Raw genomic sequence first — 13457 nt, 5'->3', positions numbered from 1 at the left:
TAGTTGTGCTCTCTTCCAAACTGTTAATGAATAACAGTGGCAGCATACCTTCATCCTGCCCCACGATGTGTCTGTGTGTTTTCAGAAGATTGGTTCTCATCCTAGTTAGCTGATCTAGAAGACTGCGACGAGGGATATCATATGCATTCCTGAATGCCTGTGGCTTCAAATCCTAGTTTTAGGATAAAACAAATAACCTTCAATTAACCCACCAATACTTACGCACAGAGGAATTCCTCTATGAACTACAGTAACATCAACTAGCAAAAAAAAATTATTCTAAAGCAACTTCAGATCTTCATAATTGGATACAGCAGCCTCAATTTCTTTTCAGCAGTGCTTTCAGTTTTAGTAAAACTAATAGCATTAATTTCTGGACTGACAACGCTAGCTGTCTTTGGCAGAGATTGTCACTTCCAACACAGTAATCTTTGCTTAAGTCTGGGATTTTCAAACTATGTCCCAAAAGCAGGTGCAAAAAAATTCATTTACTCCAGTCACTACTTCTGTCTATGATGCATTTCTCAAAATTCAGCAAAGTACTTAAATCCTTCTTCTGTTTTAAGTCCATAAAAATTACTCATTTAAAACAAAGCAACTGCTTAATCATTCAGACCACTCTGCTGTTTACCTTGTTTAAGAGTCCTATGTGGAAGCCAGCAAATTCTTTAACATTCATTTCCGCCAGTCTCAGTGGAGATTCCCCAGTGATACCTTGAAGCAGTTGCTTAAAATCCCTACTGTGTACCAAGGAGAGGCCACTGGAATGATTTTTCACCTTTATTCCAATTTCTTGTGGAACTTTCTTACCCACTGAACCTATAATCCGTTCCGACTCTATTTTTGTCTAAAATGGAATCACATCACGAGTTAAAGAATGAGCAAGCATTGCAGACTTTCAGTACAAAACATTAACAGAATAAAACTACAATTTGGTTCCCGACCACTCAACAAATGGGAGAACAACCTACACCCAGGGATATATGGAGTACATATATTAGATCTAGTTTAGAATAAACTCCTACTGCGCTAGCATAGAGAAAAAAATATTTAGCCAGTTTATCTAAATTTATATGCCAGTAGGTGGTTTGTGAATGTCCCTGATTTTGCTGCAAGTCTCTGACTTTCTTTTTGTTCTCCTGAAAAATCACTTTTGAAAGGGAAAAACAAAAAACTATCTGGAGGTGGGATGCCTCAGGTTACTGTTTAAAACAGTATTTCAGATTTCATTTTGATACAACCTAATAACTAAGGTTTGTACTAGGCTGCATCAAGATAAGGGAGAACAGCAGTTGAACCTACAGGTATTTGCTTCACGTTAAGTTTCTAAAAACACGTTACTTCTCCAATTAACAAAGTTTTCTTATTATGGCTACAGATGATTGTACTGCATTAAGCATGGTGATGGCAACCCACTTCCCCCAGATCTCATCCTCTACAGGATTTGTTTCACTGTTTATTGGAAACTCTGAATTTAAGGACAGATGAAACACACCAGAGTTGTGGAACTGCTTGGCCCTATACAGGAGCCTATAATGCATGCAACATATTTAAACTGTTTCATGTACTGACAATGTCTGTGAAAACCACAGTAGCCATTTCAAACCCTTCCAACTCCATATTGCAGACAAATAATAGAATTTGTGGGTCATTACATTTGTCATTACATTACCAAAATACCACAGGACGTTTTATGCCTAATAGATGCTCAGTCATTCAGAGGCTTCTGGAACATATTTTGTGCATTCTTTAAGGGGGAGGATCTTTGTGATTTCTAAGGGCTGCACTGCTTTGCAACTGACTTCTAGATATTAAATTACTGTTGCAAGAACCATTCACACTAAGGAGGCATGGTTTTCAGACAGTTATACCCAAAAGGGCATTACTGACAAAAAAAGAGAGATCCATAAGACTAATTTCCATCAGGTGACACAACACACATAATGGATTTGACCTGAAGGAAACAGGAAGCTCAGATATAAGATGTAAATTATGGTCTTACTCCCCATGGATGGGAACGTACACTGTTTGGAATGTACACATTGCTAAGGCATCCATGGAATAAATGTGAAACTGAGAGCAAGCCTCTGACTTCAGATCTGATGAATAATGCAAGAGCAGTCATAAATCCAATTAGTGATAATCTTTGGAATGCAAAGGTCTAGCAGACACTTAAAATGCAGCTGAGGAGGTCTCCTCACTCCCCTCCACCACTTACAGAAGGCACAGTCACTGGCTACAGAGTCACTCTGAATTCATCCATATTTGTGGTGGAAACGCTCACCCAATCCTAGATGTATGCTGAACACCCGTATGAACTCCCACAGGGATTAACTGTGTTATAATAAGATTACCACAAACTAAATAATCAACGCACTTCTAATTGCAAAGGTTTTATCAATACTACCTGTTGGCTGAGTTTTTTAAGGTAAGAGATAACACTGTAACTAAGTCCACAATCTAAATTATCTGATATCAGATTTGGAGCTCCCATCATCCTTAGGGCTTTCTTTAATGGCTATAAGGAAAACAAAATACACAATAGTAAGAGAGTAAGTCTTTAAAAAAAAATTGTATAAGATCAATTACAGGAAGCTAAGGCACATGGATTAGTGCTCTAGCTTTTCCACTTTTGGCAACTAAAATTCAAGTCTATTCAGATAACAGGTGACATGAGTTTGGTAGTCTAACTAGCTTGCAATGGACATTATGCCACATTACCAAGACACCACACGGCATGGTGTAATTTCCACAGAGGCTCAGTACCAGAATAGCCGGGATGATGCAAGTCCATATTGAGGTGCATTGTCCAAGCTACGTATAAAAGGTGACATGGTTCCTCCCACCACCCTTTATCTGGCCCAGCCAGGTCTCTTAGTATCAGCTTTTGAAGATCTAGCAGTTACATTAATGAACAACCAAATCTGAACTTTCCTTACCAAGTTATAAAATAATGCCAAATTTGGTCACAATCTGAAGTACATGAGATCAATGCTCATTTAGTATACAGTGATCTGAAAACACATTCAGTTGTATTGATACTAGTACTCAATATTACAAGAAATTTATTTATTTTAAAAACGTTAGACCTGATCTACATACCTCTGCAAAACAAAATGTTTAATACCTAAAATTTCACTGTAATTATGTCAACAAAATTTACTAGGAAGAGGTATGGTGCACAGGATTCTGGTCACATAAGCCATTATTATACCCAGGAGCACAAAATGAGAAAAGGAACATACCAGTATGTAGTAAGGAGGCATTGTTTTTAAGTAGTTGTCAAAAGCCTGTCTCCACTTCAGATTTGGCTTAAGTTTGTGAACCTTAAACAAGTCATCTGCAAGAAGGAAAACAACAAAAGAAGGTTTTGTTTATATAGTCCCAGACCATTAGCATTATCACAAATTCAACTGCCAAGTTCTCCCCCACCCAGCTTTTCTTCTCCCTCCTCCCATCTCCCAATGGGCCTTCCCCACAGAAACTATTCTTAACCTTAGGTATGAAGGATTTTGGAACCTCCAGTCCTAGCTTTGGTAGACAGTCCAGAACAACTTCTCATTACAGACAAACTTAACAAGGTATGCCAGACTTAGAATACTGTGCACAACTACTGGTAACACGGAAGGTGCAACAGATTCACCTGTTGAGTTTCACCTCCCTTGTCTCTCTCTTGCATCATCAGGGACTCCCTGGATCTGATTAAACCAAACCCCTGAAAGAGAAGGGGGAGCGGAGTACCTTCAGCACCACTGCCAGCTCATGCTAGGTCAGCAAACTCTGCCACAGATGTAGATGAGAGAGCCTAATTACCTACAGAAACTGCTGCCCTTTAAGAGAGGGGCAACAAGATGGATTATTTCCTTCAGGCACCATGTTACAGATACCTTGCTTCCACTAGAGATGTGCATATTGCGTTTAAAGATCACTGACCTAAGGCATGCAGCCATTTGCTGCACAAGCTATAAACCGTAACAGTGATCTCTAAACAGAGGTGAACACAGTATCCTGCAATTAATCATGTGAAATTGTAAATTACCAACTGAGATCAAGTTTCTCTTTAGTAGGGCTGTAACATCCCGGCAAAGTGAGCCTAGTGGAAGTAAAGACAGGACTAGAGAAAGGGATGTCCAAAAATTAACTGGAGGGAGCTGCAGGTGACAGAGTTGCACAGAGGAGGGTGTGAAAAAGACAGATGCAGCAAGGAAATTGTTTTCTCCAGATGGAGCTTTCAGGAAGACGTATTTGGAGAAGAAAATTTGACTTGCATAGTATTCTGCACAAATGGAACAGATGTTAAGATACAATTTTCCAACTTCTCATAGTCAAACCATACTTAATTACAGGGATTTTCTAATCTAAATGAATTTTGTACTGCATATCAGAAATACTCTACAGATGTTCTAGCTGTTCTCTTTCCAGGCCTGAAGAAAGGGCGTAGAGTTTGAGAGGCTAAATTAGAACTCCGTTTAAAACCTCAATATACCACATGCTTAGTACCATTATCCTAAGGAACCTGTGATAGTATCACAACATATGGCAAATACAAAACAATATCCATTCTTGTCTTATAAACCCATTAGCTCTTTATAGCAGAAGTTAACTATACCTCTCTCCCAAAACTGAAAATGAAAAACATTAGAAATCCTGTAAAGTGTTCAGTGTTATAGCACATTCTAATATTTTAAAGCCTATGAGTTGGTTATAACAGCTTTAACCTTAAACTCCTTATCAGTGCTTTACTACTATCCCATGTCTTCCTCTGTGCAGGTTGTTCCAGTATATAACCCCTGAAGTTTGACAGCACAGCCACTCTTAAACAGTAGAGATGTTCATAATATGCTCTGGTTCAACTACATACAATCTTTGCTATCTGAATAAGCTCTCAAATCTAAGCAGAGCTCAAATCACAGCAAAGACTTGTCTTATCTGCAATGAGAGCCTCCCCCACAGCATGAGCTTCCTCTAAATGGAAGAAGGTCACAGTGGTAAACACGGCCACAAGTTTCAAGGAGATCACCAATATCTTACCTGCCTCTACTGCAAGAGTTTGAGACATGCACTGTCAGCAGATTACAACACAGGCACTTGAAATGTACTATTTCCACTGTGCACTGGGCTGCACACAATCATTTATATAAATAAGGAAACAACAACTCAGCTAACTATCTTTCATAGATTAAATCCAAATGCTTTGGATAATATTTTATAATATTATAATGATTATTATAATAATATTAAATACTATTGTAAGAAGATTTTATAGTATTTTCATAGAGCAGTCTTAATCCAACCTACTGATTTTCAGATACTACTTCATACAGTCCAGAAATCAATAAAAAATTCTTTTAACTTCTCCTAAACTCAGAGAAAGCCAAAAGCAGAGGATCATTGGGAAGATGGCATTTAGTAACCACTAGGAAAGGACCACAAGCTGTAACAATTCCAAGAGAACAGGTACAACTACAGACATATCAGTTAATACAAGTTGTGCTCCAGATGTTCTTTTTCCAGTCTAGACCAATACAGAGAACCACCAAATCAAGGCAAACAAGATACCAATACATATCTTTTATATCCAGTGCCACATAAGGGTGCTTGATGCACTTTCAAACTCAGTGAACAGTTTAAAAACAAAGACAGAGTGTGAAAGATGGAGAAAATGGTCAACAAGCATTCAATTTTAGTAGTTCAGCTGGAACCTAATTACCAGAGCAGTTCATCTGACAACAGTCCAGTTGTGACAGCTTACACCACATAACCCAAAGTAAAAACGTTAAAAAACATCACCACCCACATTAAATTCCACCTGGACAAGTACAGCACCACTCTGTTGACCCCCTGAGCTTTCTGATGCTTCTGCAGCCCTCCATGGGCAGAGGTGACCTCCTACTAACACACGTGGAATCAGTCACAAAACACATTGGGCAACACAGCACCTGACCTCTGCTTAGATCCATGTCTATTCCCTCACTTTCACTTTATGAATTTGGCAATCAACAACAATCTTTCATCAGGAAATTTCTGTAACCTGCTAGCTAGACACACTCAGCACTGAAGTACCTCAGCATCTTTCTGTGAAACGTTCTGTCTTCTGAAGTGTCCCTCAGGCTGAGCATACTAAAAATCCACTCTTGCAGAAACAGACATAAATAACCAAACCTACAGAATGTGATACTATTTAGATCCTTCCATCATGGACCACTATAAACATAAATTCCACCAGGTCTTAGAGACCAAGTATAAACAACGTCCCGGAACGAGATCTGAAGGTAACACTTAACAAGCAGGGAAATTCTTTTGGCATCACTGATGACTTTTCAGTGAGTGGACCAACAGCAGTAATTCAGCAGCCACCAGAGTACAGAGAACACTAAATTAGTCTTGAAGCGTCCTGCTTCCATACTCTGGGACAGCTGCTAGGCTACAACGATCATTATATAAGACAAAATCACCTTATCAACAAGCACAGATTTCTCCTCTTTTTCATTATGATCAATGAGGAAAAAGCACTGCCGAGTTGTTTTCCAGTACCAAACGCAACAATCTTGTGCAAGATGGTAAGAATCAAACCTGTGTTAACTCAGACTTCTGCTGTTATTTTGTATCACTAAATATACCCACAAAAACAATTAAAATACCTTCTATCTATAACTAAAATGCTTAGTAACAAACTTTCTACCAGTATCTTTACGTCAAAACCCCAGCAGCCACAATTGGTATGGCAGTTACTCACACAGCACCTTTTCATATCATCTCTCTTGTAGAAAGGAAGCTCATTGTGAGAGTGAAAAACACTGGTCCTTTGGGCAGGGAAGAACGGTAGGCTGTTTCACTGCTCTATTCTTTCTTACAGCTCTAAACAGCATCAGGGAATTCCCTCTTCCCAACACCCATAACACTGCATCTGATCTTCCAGAAAAAAAAAAAGAAAAAAAAAAAGAGCTGCTACTAGAGCAACTGAAAAACCTGGATACACCATACCCTAAATGAGGGAAAAGAATGGAGGTTGAAGCTTACTCCAGGTTAAGGAAGAGGCTACGTGTCTAGGAGGTGAACAGCATCAAACATGCACTGGAAGCAGGTAGCTCTCCTCCTCTGCTGGAGAGAAAAAAAGGGAGAGGGGGTATGAAAATCCTCTCCTCCCAAATTTAATATTAAAGAGTTTGCAACATTCTCTACTCTCCAATCTCCGTTACTTTATAACGTCTCAAGCTAAGGCAGAACACTAACCACTTTTCAATTATTCTTTTCTATTCTCATGTAGCTGCATCGGCAGTCCAATGTAAGCGTATTACCTACCTAACAATGGAAGCAAAACAGGGTAGTTGTAAGGCATCACAAAGAGGTTTACACAGGTTAAAGTAGTGCTTGCTTTTAAATACCCAAACGGATGGCCAAGCTCACTGTATTTTCCACTGCCGCTCACAAATACCTGAAGAAAAAGAAAAGACATCACTGTATTATAGGACCACAAAGAATACAAACCATACAGCATTTAAAGAAGTCTGAATCCAACTGCAGTAAGACAGCAAATTATCAAGAACAGACAAGTTTAAGGTGGCACACATCAGGACAAGCACACATTTACACTCTCCAGCTACAAAATGCAGACAAGCAGCACTTAGTGTATGCCAGCCAGTATGGAAATGCTTCCCAGGGTGTAAAATTTAAGCAAGAAGATTATTTAAAATAGGTTAAGGGACCATTATTAAAGATACATTAAAAAACAACACACTTAAAATGACTCTGACTCATAAAAAAGCATGGCTAGAACTTACAGCACTGATAAAAAGAAACCTAAACCTTTTTATACTTATGTAGCAAGCCTACACAAACACAAATATTCAACTTCCAATTATGCCATATTTCCATGTTCTTAATGTTGACTTTTTTAAAGTATACATGAATATTAACCTTGAAAAAGCAATACTTGTAAAAATGTTTTTTTAAAGGATAACGACGGTACATATTGGGACATTCAAAATAATCCACAAAGCAAGAATGGTTTGCTTAAAAATGTAATCTTGCAGTTCCAAAGAAAATTTTTTTCTTGATTTCTTTACCAGGGACTTTACAGGGGGTGGAGGTGGCCTAAGGGATGGGGTTCCTTCTACAGTTTCTACGACAATGAGCCTATCTGCCAAGTGCAGATGGGTCTGTTCATCAGGCAGAAGAAAAAGGAGGTTTTGAAAAACAGCAGAAAGGTTTGAGTAAAAAGATTATGTGGATGACTTTGGCAAATAAAAAAACCTATGAGTGCTTTAACCCCACATCTGAAATAAGTTTGTTAAAATCAACTTCAATTTCTTCAATTAAAAGCAACTAACAAAATGTTATTCTTTAAGTGAAGTTGTTGTATGTATTAGGGAAAGAAAAACAGAATAAAGACACTTCCAGTCCCACCCTTCCAGCTCAGATAATACACTCATCAAGCTCCTCTTGGACCTATTAAGCTCGCCCTTAAAAGAACACAGAATTACAAGCCTTACTGTATAGAGAGTGCAGGAACAAGTCACTTATCCAAGTCACAAAAGGAGCATATCACAAATGATTTCAACAACAGAACTTTGGCCTTTTCAAGGCCAATCTAGTAAAAATCAACAGCTTCCATTTGACTCGCACCAGCAGTTTCAACTACTTAGTGGAAAACATTACCTACTCAACATCTGAAACTACGATGGAAACTAGCACTAGGTTTTCCCAGAAGCAAATGGAAGCCTACAGAGAATTTCAATATAGCCAAGAATGGAGCTTGAGGGACACATTTCTCAGCAAAATGAAAGGGACCTAGAAACAGAATTAAATGAGATTACAAAACCTGTAGAGGGAACACTCATTCTAGATTTTCAAAATTCATTAGAAAGAAGGTAACGGAAACCTTGACATGCTTCTTTCAATCAAGTGCAGTCTGACACCAGACCCCAAAACCTCCAGGCCTACAAAAACTAAGGTACAGTCACTTTAGGATACTCATTATGTTTCTAGAATCAAATAAAGGGCAAATACCTGCCAGCAGGTATGGGGAGACTTTCGTTCCAAGATGTATTGCGTTAAGGGTGAAGGTTCAAGCTCATACTTGTCAAAAGGAAGCTTGTCTATTACCATTGGCTCACAATCAACACAGGAGAACCTCACAACAGGGTGAGCCGTGCGTGGAGGCTAAAAGGAAGGGGAGAAATGTAACATATCTGTTATCTGGTATTTACAGTTAAAAGAAAATCAACTCTTAGGGAAAGAAAAGATTCGTAAGTATACATTTCACTATCCTTTAAGCTTGAACACTCCATCTCCAGTTTCCTTCAAAAAGGAGACATGCTCCTATAACAGAATATTAAGTATTACTCTAGCTTAAACACAGACTGTTCCCCAACAAGAGAAAAAATATGGTTAACATTCAACTATTTATCTTGATATTTAAAAGTCTCCATGCTGTTCAACCCCTATCACAGTTATGTTTAAAGAAAACTTCCAATTCTGCTTTCCAGCTTGCTGTTCTCACAGAATTACAGATTACAGACAGTTTACTTTGCAAACAATATTCTCTAGATATTCCCTGCTGAGTTTGATTTCTTTTTCCTCTTGAGTCACGGGTGGTGGGGAGGAAACAGTACTGAGACCACTTGTGAAGTGTAGAAACAGATCAAGCCTAACAGAAGAGAGACTAGTAAGGCATGCCAAATGCATGATCATTCTAGTGAGAAAGGGTAAAGTTAATGCTGTTTTTATATGATTTTTTGAATGGGTAGCTTTTCTACTTCAGTTTTAATTCTTTCTGATAGGGAAAGAAGAGGCCATACATGAAGTACTGCTAATTCGGAAGAAAAAAAAGGTCAATCTATCCTCATCAATGACAAATACTCCTTGTTCCACCCAAAATGCATTTTATAAAGCTTCCAGCTAAAACTGTGGTGTATGAGGTAATTTGTAGATCGATTCTATAATCTTTTCAAAGCTTAACCAAAGTATCCAACCATATATAGAGGTAAACCTTTCAGACAGAAAGTAACAGCACAGATTATCTCCATGATACTGTTTTGTGTTAAAAATAGTTTTAACTACTCTTTTAAGGTCAAGTCAGATCATACTAGTAAACAGAGAATGTAAAAAAAAATTGTATTCATTTCCAATCCGTTTAATTAGGTGCAGAATCCTTGTTTTCAGTTCTTATTGACTTACCAGTGTTGGTGAATTCTGATCAGGCCAAAAAGATTCTGGGATTGGCCAATGCCCAACAGGAACACCAGTTTTGGGGTTAGGCCGTACATAAATGAGTTTATGACAACTATGCCACGGTTGAGAAGCAAATGAATTGATGGGCCTGGATGAATCAACAAGTCCATCTAAAATTTAAACAAAGCAAAATAACAACAAAAAAAGAAAATAAAAAGCTACATGGCATGCATTTGTCTCCCAGCAAAATTTCTGTATTAGTAACCAGTAAGGTGCTTCATTACAACTCTTTCAAAGACACAGATCTTTACATCAGTGGTTGAAAAAAGCTACATTAAGTGTAAAACAGCATAATCTAAGAAAAAATTGGTAACATTTGTCCATCTACCCTTCCACACCAGTGGCATAACAATTAGGTAATTAGTGCAGCAGGGCACTTTCATATTATGGAAAATGCTATTTGTCTAAGATCAGTACTTGGACATACATCTGATAAGCAATAGCAAGTCTTTCATTTTAGTTCTGCTGCACCTGTAAAGACAGACAGTTTGCATTTACAATCTTTCTCCATGGGATGCAAAGCTCACTGACTGATGTCGCCACTCATGGAAACTGAAAGTGGAGAAAAGTTTCATGGAAAAGTCAAATGCATCTGGCAGGAGCAGCTTTTGTCACATTCTTAATTAGTAAGCAGTCACAGAACACTTCATCTCCACTGCTTACTGGAAAAAGCAGTGTTATCTGCCAGTCTGCTATAGCATACTAGCACAGAGTTCCCTCTGTTCTGACTGCAAAGAGCTCTGTAGCAGCACAGCATCTCAGAACAGTTTTTCAGACTGCTCTTCAATGCACATGGCACAAAAGAGATCACCCTTTTAAACAATCTTAAAATTATTTTAGTTTACTAAACTGACATGCTTTAGACAGCTGGCCAATAATACCATGCCTTTCAGTCAGCCATCAGTTTCTGCTCCTCTGCATTATATACATAGTGACTCTATAGCTTTGGTAAACACCAATTTTCTCTCTGGTTGAGGACTTCCTCAATTTATGTAAAGGCAGAAGCTCTCAGCATCTTCATGCATATGTATTCACAGTACATCACCACTTAAAATGTGACAAAAGGAAAAGAACAATTTCACCAGCTGTTTTGCCACAGGAGAGCATTTGGGCCAACATAGACCCAAGAATCTGCTGAGGTGCTGTCCTGCATGGCCCTACAGAGAAGCCTTGAGCATATTTCCAATCAAATGATATTTATTAAGCAAAAGGAGAAAAAAAAATGTATAAAGCAAGAAAAAAAGTGATTAAAAACAAGTAATGAAAACAAAGTCAAAAACAGGCTACACTAGGATGCTCGGGGGATCCTAAAAGCCATTATGTTTCTGACATTCCAGGAACACCCTTATTTTCTAAGTACAAACTGGTCACAGCTCTCTCCTTTCCAGCCATGAATTCTGCAAAGCTAAAAGGCTGTTCCACGTTAAGAATGCATTTTCCTATTTGGTCTTGCACTTCACTTGCAGCTGGCAGATCAATTCCTTGTTCTTAGCACAGACTTTTTCACTTGTAGCAAGTAACATTCAGGAGTTTGTGATCAGTTAACAGAATGACTCAAATACTCCTGAATTTATTTCATTTATACACAAGTTTTGACAGCACTAATTCAAACTTTAGCACTCTCATTAAATACTCACTTCCCTCTGCTGCTTCCTTCAGCCTCCAAAAAAAGAGGTGAAGAAAGTGACAGGAGAGCTGGCAAGCAGGAAGGTTATCCATTCAAATCCATCCAAATATACAGCACTTTTTCAACTCACCAAGGACCAAACTAATACTGGGAATAATTTAGCAAAGACAAGACTAAACAAACATAACTCTAAAGTTGTAAAAAGTACATCCATTGTGATCTGGAGTATTTAAAGAGAAACCAGAGCTCTCTCACTGAAGCTTTATAGTTTAATCACTTTTTTTAGATTACATTAGGCCTCTGATAAATCCTGTACACAATGGTGAAAAGTTAGTAGGAAGGAAACTGAAGACACTTCAGGACATTTGCATGCACATAGAACACTTTTTTAGCAAAACAGTTACTGTACCTTCTCCAATAGGGGCTGGATCTGGTCCTGACTTTTCAAAGTTAATAACAACTCCACTTTGGACTTTTTGAACTAGAGATTCTAAACACTGATTCAACATTCTTTGTGTCCGAACACAGTAAGAACGACCTACACAAGAAAACATTAAGATTACTCAAAGCTCTCCTGCTCTCCCTGTGTAAATTAAGGAAGATATTTTGTTATGTGAAGTCACACTACTAAGGCTTTCAGCTTTATCAAAAATAACAGCAGCAAGCTTAGTAGAAATTGATGCAAAATGCTTTACAAATGCAATAAAACCAAAGGAAAAAAAACCAGCTCAGATTTTTCTTTTTCATAAGAAAAGCCATTAAGGCTAAATCAGGCTGGACTAAGACCAAGTTTATAAAGGCCCTCAGCAAATTCTGTTTCGTGAAGCCTGCATAATCCATCTGCTTTTGTCTATCCAAATCTAACCAACTCCCACACAAACCTGAACCTCCCCTCCCATGCAACACTTTTTTAAGAACCAATTTAACAAAAATTCTGAGGAAGATCTTGAAGAACAAAGCCTAGAATTAATTATTTTAAGATTCAATTTTAGCTTATCAGCCATTCAGCAGAATTAATATCCCAGTAAGTAATACCTCTTCCTCTCAATTCAACATTTAGGCTTGTAAATAACAAATCTCATGAGTGAGCAAAGCCAACCTCATGAAGGACAACCTAAGAAATTTTCAATCCTTCCCACATTGGTGCACTGAGAAAACGCTCTCACATCCAGAACACCTGAAATGGGAACGTGGCTTTCTTCAACAGTTCTCCTGTGCTACAGGAAACTAAGCTCAAAAAGCACCACAAAGACTCAGGAGGACACTGAGTAATTCTGAGTGAGAGAAGAGCTAACGCAAAAATGAATCAAATACATGTTTTAAAGCAAATGCCAAAAGTAAATCAAAGCAAAGTAATATCCAGGTACCTCCTGTAACTTCGCACATCTGTGTGATAGCAGATTCATCAGTAGGCACACTCCCAAGCTGCTCTGGTTCAACAGATGCAGCTCCTGGCAAACGCAGCACTAGAGCAAACAGTCTTTGATCCCAACGAAATGGTTCTTTGGTTAGTTCACTTCCAGGCAAAGGAGAATTCAAAGGAAGATGAAGCTGGTAAAGAAAGATTTAAGAAAGTTTTCAATATTTGACAAGCCAT

At 38.2% G+C, this 13457-nt stretch overlaps 1 protein-coding gene across 41 annotated transcripts in view; it reads right to left on the bottom strand.

Annotated features, from left to right (window-relative positions):
* The window catches only part of INTS6L (integrator complex subunit 6 like), a 53636-nt gene that overhangs the window by 5064 nt on the left and 35115 nt on the right, over positions 1-13457 (bottom strand). For 37 of the 41 annotated variants that reach the window (XR_001464171.4, XR_001464172.4, XM_046940998.1 and 34 more), the window contains 9 exons: positions 13228-13411; positions 12270-12398; positions 10180-10343; positions 9010-9162; positions 7303-7435; positions 3246-3340; positions 2408-2518; positions 632-847; positions 49-172 (listed from right to left, as the gene is read on the bottom strand). Coding sequence is in view for 38 of the 41 variants with exons in the window: in XM_046940998.1 (XP_046796954.1) it covers positions 49-172; positions 632-847; positions 2408-2518; positions 3246-3340; positions 7303-7435; positions 9010-9162; positions 10180-10343; positions 12270-12398; positions 13228-13411 (1309 nt within the window). In the remaining 3 variants the exon portion in view is untranslated. Of the gene's footprint in view, positions 1-48; positions 173-631; positions 848-2407; positions 2519-3245; positions 3341-7020; positions 7102-7302; positions 7436-9009; positions 9163-10179; positions 10344-12269; positions 12399-13227; positions 13412-13457 lie in introns of those variants that run through there. The other 4 variants (XR_006939245.1, XM_046941022.1, XM_015278458.4 and 1 more) reach the window with 3 other exon arrangements.

The sequence above is a fragment of the Gallus gallus genome, chromosome 4 (assembly GCF_016699485.2).
Source record: "Gallus gallus isolate bGalGal1 chromosome 4, bGalGal1.mat.broiler.GRCg7b, whole genome shotgun sequence".
Lineage (NCBI taxonomy): Eukaryota > Metazoa > Chordata > Aves > Galliformes > Phasianidae > Gallus > Gallus gallus.
This window is presented reverse-complemented; position numbering and strand designations above follow the sequence as displayed.